The sequence below is a fragment of the Anabrus simplex genome, chromosome 2 (assembly GCF_040414725.1).
Source record: "Anabrus simplex isolate iqAnaSimp1 chromosome 2, ASM4041472v1, whole genome shotgun sequence".
In the NCBI taxonomy this organism is placed as follows: domain Eukaryota; kingdom Metazoa; phylum Arthropoda; class Insecta; order Orthoptera; family Tettigoniidae; genus Anabrus; species Anabrus simplex.
In genome coordinates, this window is record NC_090266.1 from 761,530,441 (window position 1) to 761,543,634 (window position 13,194).

The following is a 13,194-nucleotide window of genomic DNA, read 5'->3' on the forward strand; positions in this document are numbered from 1 at the left end:
AAGAAAGAGGCGCTTCCCGCCCCCTGCTACGTACTTTACACACTGATAGATGTTACTGTAGTGGCGCGGAGACCCGAAAATCAGCCGTTTATATACTCTCGTGGAAAGTTCGAGGCGTTTCAGGAATGAGAACACCCGCCCACAAGCCTTTTATTGGATAATGGCAAATACTACTACACTAGACGAAGAAGAAACACCTTATTGGTGGAAAATTAATTACAGAAATTCCTTATTGGTCAAATTCAAAACTGGCGGAAAGAAAGGGTTAATATTGCCAACTTAAACAGTGACTGAAAGAAATTTAACAAAGAACAAACTTATGAACCCAAGATTTCTCCAAAATCACAGTTCTTTCACTTCGCACTAGGGTGCATAATTGTAGTCCTTCAGTAGTGCCATCTAGAAGAGAATGTTCGCACTTCTTGCTACAGATAAAACAAAAACGAATCGAAACTGACATAGTTCAGAACACTTCAAAATTTATAGTTATGACATCTTCTGTGAAATCGTTGAATTAATATGGAAGTTAAAGTTCAGGCTTCCTCCAGTAGAGGAGTTTTAACTGGCGCAAAGTTTGAATTAGCGGCGTGGAGGTGTACCACCCGGTACAATAATAATAATAATAATAATAATAATAATAATAATAATAATAATAATAATAATAATAATAATAATAATAATAATAATAATAATAATAATAATAATAATAATAATGTAAATGCAGCAGGGGTTTCAATAGTTCAGCAAATGTCAGCAAATAGGAGTTCAGATGTTAATCACACATTACATGGTTTTAGAGATATCACAAACAGTTCATCAAGTGATGTTTCAGAACAAAGAGTAAAGGGTACACGAAGAATAGGTCATCATAACGTGCAATATCTCAGCAATAAAACAGAGGTAGATGAGTTTCTACTAACATTTTTTTTTTTTTTTTGCTATTTGCTTTACGTCCCACCGACGCAGATATGTCTTATGGCGACGATGGGATAGGAAAGGCCTAGGAATTGGAAGGAAGCGGCCGTGGCCTTAATTAAGGTAGAGCCCCGGCATTTGCTTGGCGTGGAGAAGGGAAACCACGGAAAACCATCTTCAGGGTTGCCGACAATGGGGCTCGAACCCATTATCTCCCGCACTTAAGCGAGTGCAGCTATCGAGCTCGGTCTACTAACAAACAGGCCTGATATATTGATTGTAACACAACACGGTCTCAGGACAGAGGGACTTATGTTTTCAGGTTTCAAAATTATGGGTTAGTTTATAGTTACTGTAGAGATACACACATGAGCGGGGGTGTTGCTATATTGTAGAGATGACGAGTATCTTCTTTGTAAGAAGGCAACAATGTAAAATAGACTAATGTAGAAATGGAAATATAATTTTTTGGTATAAATGTAGAAATTGGAACTGAAAACTTTACTATCATTGTTATGTACAGATGTTCAGGGGATAATGTAAACAATTTCCTTGAACATTTGGATGAGTTATGGATGACGCAGAGGGCAGATAATAAGAAAGTTGTACTGCTAGTATATCTAAATATAGATGGTTTAACTGAAACTGTCTCTCATAAAAATTTCGTGATATATTCAGAATACACATCATTAGAGGTATATTGCAGTGTCCAACAAGAATTACATCTACCTCATAAACAGAAACCGATCACATTATAACTAACATAGATTCAAGTTCTTACCATCCTAACTGCCATATTTTTTTTATCACAGTGGTGAGTCACACATATCGGTATATAACGATCCTCAACATTAATTACTTAAAAGAAAGTATTCAGACGGGAAAGTGGAATCTAATCGTCATAGTAAATAATGTTAATAAAATGTAGGATGCATTTTATGAGATTTTAAGAATCCACTATAACAAAGCCTATAGAGTGGAAAACAAATCTGACAAAAAGGAACGATAGTGGGTAAGTTAGAATTATAATAATTTCGTGTGGCTATTTCTTGCCGAGTGCAGCCCTTGTAAGGCAGACCCTCCGATGAGGGTGGGCGGCATCTGCTATGTGTAGGTAACTGCGTGTTATTGTGGTGGAGGATAGTGTTGTGTGTGGTGTGTGAGTTGCAGGGATGTTGATGACATGACAAACAACCAGCCCCCGGGCCATTGGAATTAACCAATTAAGGTTAAAATCACCGACCCGGCCAGGAATCGAACCCGGGACCCTCTGAACCGAAGGCCAGTACGCTGACCATTCAGCCAACGAGTCGGACAGTTAGAATGATCAGAAATGGACTATATTCAAGAGAAAATGAAAGCAGTATATAATTTTTCAAGTCAACCAATTCAGAATTTAAAAAAAAGGACAATGAGTACAAATTCCTCAGAGTTGACCATAGAGAGACTAAATTAATTACTAAATTAAAGGCTGAACGTGTTACTAGAAAGTTAACAGAATCCAGTAACGTGACTAAATATACATGGAAAATTGTAAGTGAAGTTAGAAAGGGACATGAAATTTGGAATAACATTCCTAAAAATATATTTTAAAATGAATGATTCTACAATTTACACCCCGCCCCACACAAAGAGTGCTCTACTTTCAATAACTGATATGATAATGTCACTAATGGTACTAATACAGGAATTTTCTTCATGAGATTAACAACCTACCTAGATTAGGTAAATCAATTTACTTGTTCCCTGTAACTACCAAAGAATTAGAAACAGCCATCGACAGCCCAAGAAATTCTCCTTTAACTAGGTGGGACGGGATTTCTTCAAAAGTATTGAAACAGTGCACGAATGAGCTTATTATTCCATAAATTTACCTTGTTAACCAAGTGCTAATGAATGGAACCTGTCCAGAAAGTCTGAAAACTATTATCACTAAACCTGTTCACAAGAAAGGAGTGTACCGGGCGAGTTGGCCGTGCGCGTAGAGGCGCGCGGCTGTGAGCTTGCATCTGGGAGATCCTGGGTTCGAATCCCACTGTCGGCAGCCCTGAAGATGGTTTTCCGTGGTTTCCCATTTTAACAGCAGGAAAATGCTGGGGCTGTACCTTAATTAAGGCCACGACCGCTTCATTCCAACTCCTAGGCCTTTCCTATCCCATCGTCGCCAAATGACCTGTCTGTGTCGATGCGACGTAAAGCCCGTAGCAAAAAAAAAATGGAGTGACCTATTTTATAAACAGCTACAGGCCAATAACTATAACTTCTGCTTAGGTAAACTCCTTGAGAAAATTATTTTAAATCGCATTCTTGTATTGTCTTTACGGAAAGCATTCTCTTCTTAGAAATCTTCAAGAAAGTTCGTCAATTGTTACAGCTGAAAGTGTTGTTAGAAAGTTAACAGAATCCAGTAACGTTACTAAATCAGCATGGAAAATTGTAAATGAAATAAGAAAGGGAGATGAACTTTAGAACAACTTGGTAATGAAATGCCAGAACTTACAAACTCCATTGTTGTACCCTGTGTAGTTGGCTGTTATTACTTGGGGAAAAGTTAGGGAATCAATGGTACAAAATCTTAATGCATCCTTAAAACATGTAAACAATTTCCTTATGGTGAATCCTAAAAAAATTGACGTGGTGAACTGGGATTTTATAAAGGAATTTCAATGTTGATGTAAGTATTCAGCTAAATGGCACATACCTTCAATCAACAGATTTTACTACATTTCTGGGCATTGCTCTACATAGTCATATGTCTTGGATAAATCATGTTGACCATGTCTGTAAAAAGTTAACATCTGGAATATTTTTATATTACGTAGGCTATCAAAAATTGTAGATACCAATGTATTACTAAAAGTGCGCTAAGAAAAATTATACCCTCACTTTAGCTATGGGATAATTATCTGCGATTGTGAGGCAAATTAATATTTTGAACTACTTTTTATTCTACAAAAGAAAGTTCTAAGGATCATCTTTCGCATCTTGAATTGAAGTTTTTGCAAGCATTCTTTCATCACCCATAATATAATGATAGGCCTACGTTCTTCCATATATAGGCAGTATAAATCTATTCTGTTTATTAAACACATCAACACATTGACTACAGAGAAATTGTAGATTACTAAATCTGCATGGAAAATTGTAAATGAAATAAGTAAGGGAGATGAACTTTAGAACAACTTGGTAATGAAATGCCAGAACTTACAAACTCCATCGTTGTATCCTGTGCAGATGGCTGTTATTTCTTGCGTAAGAGGTATGGAATCAATGGTACAAAATCTTAATGCATCCTTAAAACATATCAACAATTTCCTTATGGTGAATCCTAAAATAATTGATGTGGTGAACTTTGATTTCTTAAAAGGAATTGCAACGTTAATGAAAGTATTCACAAACCTTCAAATGACACATTTTACTACATATTTGGGGATTGTTCTACATAGTCATATGTCTTGGAAATATCGTGTTAACTATGTCTGTAAAAATTTAACATACATACTTTATCTTTATAGACCGTTATACCTTTCAGCGGACAGTCGGCAAGCCTCTGTGAATTTCTTGAACATCGTCACAATCCTCTATTTGCAGCTGGTGCTGTGGACTAATTTAATTCTATACCTCTTATCTTTAAATCGTTAGAAAATGAGTCTAACCATCGTCGTCTTGGCCTCCCTCTACTTCTCTTACCCTCCATAACAGAGTCCATTATTCTCCTAGGTAACCTATCCCCCTCCATTCGCCTCACAAGACCCCACCACCGAAGCTGATATATGCGTACAGCTTTACCCATCGAGTTCATTCCCAAATTAACCTTTATCTCCTCATTCCGAGTGCCCTCTTGCAATTGTTCCCACCTGTTTTTACCAGCAATCATTCTCGCTACTTTCATGTCTGTTACTTCTAACTTAGGAATAAGATATCGTGAGTCCACCCAGCTTTCGCTTCCGTAAAGCAAAGTTAGTCTGAAAATAGACCGATGTAAAAATGGTTTCGTCCGGGAGCGGACTTCCTTCTTATAGAATACTGTTGATCGCAACTGCGAGCTCACTGCATTAGCTGTACTACACCTTGATTCAATCTCACTTGCTATACTATCATCCTGGGAGAACACAGAACCTAAATAATTGAAATTATCTACGTGTTCCAGCTTTGTATCACCAATCTGACATTCAGTTCTGTTGAATTTCTTTCCTACTGACATCAATTTAGTCTTCCAAAGGATAACTTTCACATCATACTCATTGCACTAAATTTCAAGTTCCAAAATATTAGACTGCAGGATTTCGGCACAATCTGCCATTAAGACCAAGTCGTCAGCATAGACCAGACTGATTACTACATTTCCACCTACCTGAATCCCTCCCTGCCACTTTATACCTTTCAGCAGATGATCCATGTAAACTAGGAACTGCAAAGGTGAAAGATTACAGCCTTGTCTAACCCCTGTAAGTACCCTGAACCAAGAACTCATTCTACCATCAATTCTCACTCAAGCCCAATTGTCAAAATAAATGCATTTGATTGATTTTAATAATTACATTTAATTCCATAGACCCCCAGTATGGCGAACATATTATCCCTCGGTACACTGTCATATGCTTTTTCTGTATCTACGAAACATAAACACAGCTGTCTATTCCTCGCGTAATATTTCTCAGTTACCTGGCGCATAGTGAAAATCTGATCCTGACAGCCCCTCTTTGGTCTGAAACCACACTGGTTTTCATCCAACTTACTCTCAACCACTGATCGCACCCTCCCTTCCAAGATACCAGTGAATACTTTGCCTGGCATACTGATCAATGAAATACCACGATAGTTGTTGCAATCCTTCCTGTTCCCTTGCTCATAGATAAGTGCATTTACTGCTTTTGTCCAATCTGAAGGTACCTTACCAACACTCCATGCTAATCTTTCTTCTCTATAAGGCCATTTCATCCCTGCCTTCCCACTACACATCACCACTTCCAGTCTAATTTCATCTATTCCTGCTGCTTTATGACAATGGGGTTTATTTACCATCCTTTTTTCCACTTTTTCAAGCGTAATTTCACCAACATCATTTTCCTCCTGCCCATGAGCTTGGTTGTTCGCATCACCACCAGGAAGATTTCCTTTCACGTTGATAAAATATTCAATGTATTCCTTCCACCTGTCTAGTGATTCCCTGGGGTCTATCTTGAATTCACCTGAATTACCCAAAACACTGTTCATTTCCTTTACCTCTACCTTCCTGAGATTCTTTATTCCTGTTCAGAAAGGTTTCCCTCCTCCTTGACCTAGCCTTTCCAGGTTATTACCAAAATCTTCCCACGATTTTTTTATTGATTCAACAACTGTTTGTTTCGCTGTGTTTCTTTAATCTACGTATGTCTGCATAAGTCCTTGTTTGCAGCCATTTCTGATAAGCATTCTTTTTACTTTCGCAAGCTGCTCTCACTTCATTGTTCCACCAAGGTGTTCGCTTTTTCCCAACTTTGCACACTTGTTCCTAGGCATTCCCATGCTGTTCCTACTACAGCATCACTGTATGCCACCCATTATGTTTCTATATCCTGAACCTGCTTACTGTCTACGGTTCGAAATTTCTCACTAATCATATCCATGTACTTCTGTCTAATTTCCTCGTCCTGGAGATTTTCTACCTTTACTCGTTTGCACACAGATTTCAGTTTCTCTATCCTAGGCCTGGAGGTATATAGTTCACTACAGATGGGATAGTGGTCTGTATCATCAATAAATCCCCGGCAAACTCGTACATTCCTAACAGACTTCCCGAATTCGAAGTCGGTTAAGATATAGGCCTAGCCTATTGTGAATCTGGTACCCCTAGCCTCCCATGTGTAGCGGTAAATAGCGTTATGCTTGAAGAAAATATTCGTAACTGCTAAACCCATACCAGCACAGAAGTCCAGCAAACGCTTCCCATTCCCATTAGCTTCCATATCTTTCCCATATTTATCAATCAGCCTTTCGTATCCTTTAGTTCTATTTCCAACTATCGCATTGAAATCGCCCATTAGCACTATTTTATCCTTGCTGTTGACCCTGACTACGATGTCACTCAATGCTTCATAAAACTTGTCAACTTCATCCTCATCTGCACCCTCACATGGTGAATACATGGACACAATTCTTGTCATAATTCCTCCAACTGCCATTCTACCCACATTATTCGCTCATTTACATGCCTAACAGAGCCTATGTTGCGTGCAATGGTATTCCTGATAAACAGCCCTACCGCATACTCTAACCTTCCCTTCCTAACACCAGTCAAGTACACTTTATAATCTCCTATCTCTTCCTCGTTATCTCCCCTCACCCGAATATCACTTACTCCTAGCACATCCAGATGTATCCTCTTTGCTGACTTAGCCAGATCTACTTTTCCTTCCATAAGCCCCATTGAAATGAAATATTGTATGGCTTTTAGTGCCGGGATATCCCAGGAAGGGTTCGGCTCGCCAGGTGCAGGTGTTTCTATTTGAATCCCGTAGGCGACCTGCGCGTCGTGATGAGGATGAAATGATGATGAAGACAACGCATACACCCAGCCCCCGTGCCATTGGAATTAACCAATTAAGGTTAAAATCCCCGACCCGGCCGGGAATCGAACCCGGGACCCTCTGAACCGAAGGCCAGTACGCTGACCTTTCAGCCAACGAGTCGGACATAAGCCCCATTAATATTGAGAGCTCCCCATCGAATTCCATTTCGTTAGCCAAGTTGTTTCCAAGGAGTCCCTCGCCTGTCAAATGGGAGTGGGACTCCGTTACTCCCATAGGTCCGAGGCTTGCTTAAAATGTTCTGAGCTCGGTAAATTCATGAAGCAGGATGCTATCCTACTTGAAATTAGTCCAAGTGAGGATAACTCATCTAACGGTTTGGGGACCACCGGCAGAATTGCATAGTCCTAGCCGTCTGAGCACAAAGAGGGCCTTGACTCAGTATATGTCCGAGATGCTCACGCCCTTTCCATAGCAACTGGTATCTCGACTCTCCGAAACACTTACTAGGCCACTCAGCTGTTGCCCATGGTTCACGACCTAGAACGTTACTACAGTAACGCACACCACGAACCACTGTAAAAACTTAACATCTGGAATATTTTTATATTACGTAAGCTATCAAAAATTGTAAATACAAATGTATTACTAAGAGTGCACTATGGAAAATTATACCCTCACTTGAGCTATCGGATAATTATCTGGGGTTGTGAGGCAAATTAATATTTTGAACTACTTTTATTCTACAATAGAAAGCTCTAAGGATCATCTTTCTCATTCCGAATCGTATTATTTGCAAGCATGCTTTCATCACTCATAATATTATTATACGATTTGCCATATATAGGTCCTATAAATCTATTCTGTTTATTAAACACATCAAAACATTGACTATAAGTAACAAAAGTACACGAGTACCACATGAGTCTCCACCGCACTAGAAGTATGGACCATGGCCCATATGTGAAGTGTATGTTACTCTATAACAACTGCCTAAGGATATAAATAATTGAATGGTAAAAAGTTTCAGAAATCATTAAAAGATCTCTTAATTGACAGGTGCCAGTATTCCATAAATGAACAGAAAATCAGAATGTGTGGTTTTCATTCGTGTATAGATTAGTATACTGTATATTTTTTGTTGTATATAGGTTATAGGTTGACGTTGTCTGACAACTGTAAAGTTCTATAGAAATTAAATAAAGCTGAACTGAACCGAATTGAATCGAACTGAATTGAACAGAACTGAACTGAAGAGAGAAACTGCTCTCATCTGAGAATACAACAGATCTTCACTCTGCCCTTCAGTGATATTCAGCTTGACACCACTGAAGTCTCAGATGGCAGTGATTCAGAGTTAGAGGCATGAAGCTACAGGACGTCTGGCTCGGAGCTGACCATTAAGAAATCGATTTGTTACAGTTCGCTGTGTCACTCTGGTGTCAGCTGATGCTCCAATGGCTGCTGCAGATGCAGTACAGTCCACCACAGCCATGCGGCGAATACGGTGGCCCTCCCCCTCTTAATGGCCCGTTTTGCGGCCGGACACCTGTCTTCGTGAGACAGTGCCTTACCGCGACCATTACTGCCAACACCGATGACATTGGACTCATTCCTACGAAGTCTTTCGGCAATATCGCAGAAAGAACATCCACCTTTTCGTAGCCCTTACTCACGGCCTCACTCAAACTCAGTATGCTGCTGACACTGCTTGTTTCGTCTCCTTACAGGCATGTTTGACTCACACCTATCTCACAACGTCAACACCGGACGATGATTAACGTTCATGAAGTGTACAGAGGATATTTAAAGCAAACTTTCTTTGTAAAGTGATAGAGACGGCACTAGCACCACTCTTCGTCGACTAGCGTGTAAACTTGAATAGGCGTCATCTTTCAGATGTGCAAACACGCTTTCTGAATTTCGTTTAACTAGCACAACTCCTTCTTGGGGTTGGGATTTCATTTTCTGCCAGTGTATGTTTTTAGAAAGTAACAAGCTTAAGTTTGGCTCTCAAAGAGTTCATTGCATTTATTATTTATTTTTTTTTTGCTAAGGGCTTTACGTCGCACCGACACAGATAGGTCTTATGGCGACGATGGGATAGGAAAGGCCTAGGAGTTGGAAGGAACCGGCCGTGGCCTTAATTAAGGTACAGCCCCAGCATTTGCCTGGTGTGAAAATGGGAAACCACGGAAAACCATTTTCGGGGCTGCCGATAGTGGGATTCGAACCTACTATCTCCCGGATGCAAGCTCACAGCCGCGCGCCTCTACGCGCACGGCCAACTCGCCCGGTTCATTGCATTTAGTCAGTTACTTTAATATTACTGCCATTATACAGGTTTTCATTATTTATCTCATACTTGCTAAATATTTTTATTGTTCTAAGTTTCCCTTTCGTTATTTACTTCGCAACTTGAGCCGTTATGACATTTCAGAGCAAATTGCGAAGAATGAAAAGTAATCTTCAATCGCTCGTAATACAGTGTTGTAACTTGGTCCTAGTGAAATTTCGTAGGTTAGATTTTCCTTTATAGTTGAGACCTGAGGTCACATAATATATGACAAACCAGTATCAAAAAATATTTGATAGTTACGTACCTTAGGATTTCCTATCTCGCGAGTTGAGATGCCCATTTTCTCGTGATGCCGCAGTTGGACCGGGTAGATAATCTGGTAGTAATGTGCACCGATGTTGCGTACTAGCTCTTGGTTCTGACGGTAATCTCGCAACAGGCGCTCGAATTCCCCTGAAAGAAAGATAAGATCAAATTAGAAATCATCAGATGGTTTTGATATTAATTATTAAAAATATTAAGACGACGCTGAAACGTTATTATAAATGTCCACATCACATTGAAAACACTTGATTGTAGTCTTCATATAATAATATATAATTTTGTAACCCTTCATAATTCAGGTTGATATAGAAAGGTGACTGTTCACATTGAATATCAAAGAAAGTATAATTAATTATTTGGTCTTATGCCAAAATTTATAATCCTTACGAAATGCAGGACTTCCTCAATGAGACATAACGTATATCATATCTCTATCTCGGATGTAAATAACGTCAGGTTTTATGTCAAAACCGTGTTATTGATCTATGTTTAGATTTGTGCGAGCTCTATTTAAAGGTATATCTCTTTTTTATATAAGTTGCTGTATGTCGTACTGACACAGAGAGGTCTTACAGCGACGATGGGACAGGAAGGGACTAGGAATGGGAAGGAAGCATCCTTGGCCTTAATTGCGGTACAGCCCCAGCATTTTCCTGGTGTGAAAATGGGGAACTACTGAAAACAATCTTCAGGGCTTATGACATTGGGGTTCAAACCCACTATCTCCCGAATACTGGATACTGGCCGAACTTCAGCGACTGCAGCTAACGAGCTCGGTAAACGTATACTTCACTATGGCGTAACTATATCTGAAAAAAGTTAGCGACTGATAAAATCCACTGTGCCCGATCTTGTTCGTAGGTAGAATGAATGACGTAGATATAGTTCTATATATACCTTTGATACAACGACCAAGTTATAACTCACTATGTGTACATGTCGGAAACTGATGAAGAAAATTTACACATCGAGTGCGAACATTCCGCTGAAGCGGTTTGGTGGCAAAGTTGAACAGGGTGGATAAAATGGCTGCAAAGGTTAACCTTAAACACACACCTGTAGTGGCTCATCTTCAGAACTGCGTCCCTACCTAAATGTTAACATGTGGTGTAAATTTTTACTACCAAAATTGGAGACTTTTGATTTTATCATTTACAACTCATTAGACTTATCAGCTCATTGTATTATGTGAGACGAAACTAAAGCTGGCAGAAAGAGAGCTTTGGCAAACCTAAAATCGATAGAAGTTACCATTCCTAGTCAGAGACTGAAGAAATTACGCTGGTTCAGATAATTGTTCTTGCCAAAATAAGAATATTAACGCATCACGTTTTTCCCGTTATTGCATACTTGACAAATTAAACAAATTCATCACACGTTTCTCTTAATAACCCACACCCATGCAGAAGGCAATACAAGCCAGGGATTTATTGAGAGGACAAGGAAGCCAGTGAATAATTTATTACGACACTAATGGATTGGCAGCAGTTAATCCGCAACTGCTCAATCGAATTCATTGTACACAACATGGAATTAACAGATTTTTGAAACTTCAGGATTTTGTACCAAGGGATCCATTCCCATTTCTTTATCGGAAGATAGTCGATGATGGTCACTTTCTCATTTCGAGGTGAGTGCATTTGCAGGGAAGTGGAAGGAGACCACCTCTTCGAATCATAATTTGATGTGCCTGATTTCAAGCGTGTGAGCTTGAACAGGAGGCATGGCCTGCTTACAACATAGATTTCATCTATCGGTGATTATCGCAAACCGATTTTTACGCAGGAATACGGTTTGATGGCACTTTTACCTACATCCCTATTGAGTGTCACACCTATTATACAGCTATCAACAACGACAAAATACTCTGGATTTTCCTGACGAGGATAGCGAATAACAAGGAACTCTCAAGAGATTAGTTTTCGTGTTCAGGTTTTCGGTTTTGGTAAGTTTCCTCTTATATAACTAGAAGTTACCCACGGCTTCGCTCGCGTGGATTCCATAATTTGTTAAAAGTAATCGTTCTTCGATACTGTACTAAGAGATTATATAAAAATCGCTAAGATATAAAAGCTCACTGAAAAATTGAGTTTCATTACTCCAGAAACTCTTTGCAAACCACGTTTGTGGTATTGCCTTTGGAGGCTAACATGACCATGCGACATAGGTATGTAGACGTGAGAAACAGTTTTCTCTAAAGTCGAAAAAAGTGCCTTTATTTTTAAAAGAGATTCCAAATACCAATTTCCACGCCTGTAACATCTTCAGTTAAGAGATGTACCATCATAAAAATTCATTCAACCCTTTTTTCACTTCATTTCACCCCCGTGAAGTGTCTTTTCTGGAAGTAAAGAAATCTTCCTCTATTTTTAAAAAAGACTTGCTTAATATAAAGTTTCACGTCTGTAACATGTTAAGTTTTTTACTTATACTCCGTAGATATACCGGTACCGGTATTAAATTTAAAAATTCATTCGCTTTTTCAATCTTTTTCACTCCTCTTCTGAAAACAATAATGTGCTACTTTATTTTTAAAAGAGATACCAAATACGAGTTTTCACGTCTGTAACATCTTCACTTTTTGAGATATAAGTATCCACATGAAAACAATTCAACTTCTTCACTTCCCTCCACCCCTCTCTCCCTTTAGTGGACTTTCCGAAAACAATGAATACGTGTTTTTTTATTTTTTTAATTTTTTTTTTGAGATTCAAAATACCAACTTTCACGTCTGTAACACCTTCAGTTTCTGGGCTATAAGTATTCTCACAAAAATAAATCAACGCCCTTTTCACGCCCCAACCTCTTACTTTGATACCCCCCCCTGAAAAACGTGTGTTTTTATTTATTCTTAAAGTAGATTACAAATACCAATTTTCACGTCTGTAACGTTCAATTCTTCAGATATAAGTATACCCATAAAAAAAGAATTCAATTCTCTCACTTCTTTTCACCCGCCCTCCTTAAGCGAATTTTCCAAAAACAAAAAAAGAAATACGTGTTTTGTTTATCTATAAAGGAGGTTCCAAATATCAGTTATCAGGATTGTAACATCTTCAGTTTTTGAGATATATACATCCTCATATAAAATAATTCTACTCCTTTTCCACCCTCTCCCACCCTACTTCACCTCTCCGCCGAAAATGC

General features: G+C 38.9%; 1 protein-coding gene across 1 annotated transcript in view; it reads right to left on the reverse strand.

Moving 5' to 3' along the window:
- The window catches only part of mmd (mind-meld), a 1,597,006-nt gene that overhangs the window by 1,295,588 nt on the left and 288,224 nt on the right, over positions 1 to 13,194 (reverse strand). The window contains exon 3 of the mRNA XM_068225859.1: positions 10,028 to 10,176. Coding sequence (XP_068081960.1) covers positions 10,028 to 10,176 — 149 coding nt within the window. The remainder of the gene's footprint in view (positions 1 to 10,027; positions 10,177 to 13,194) is intronic.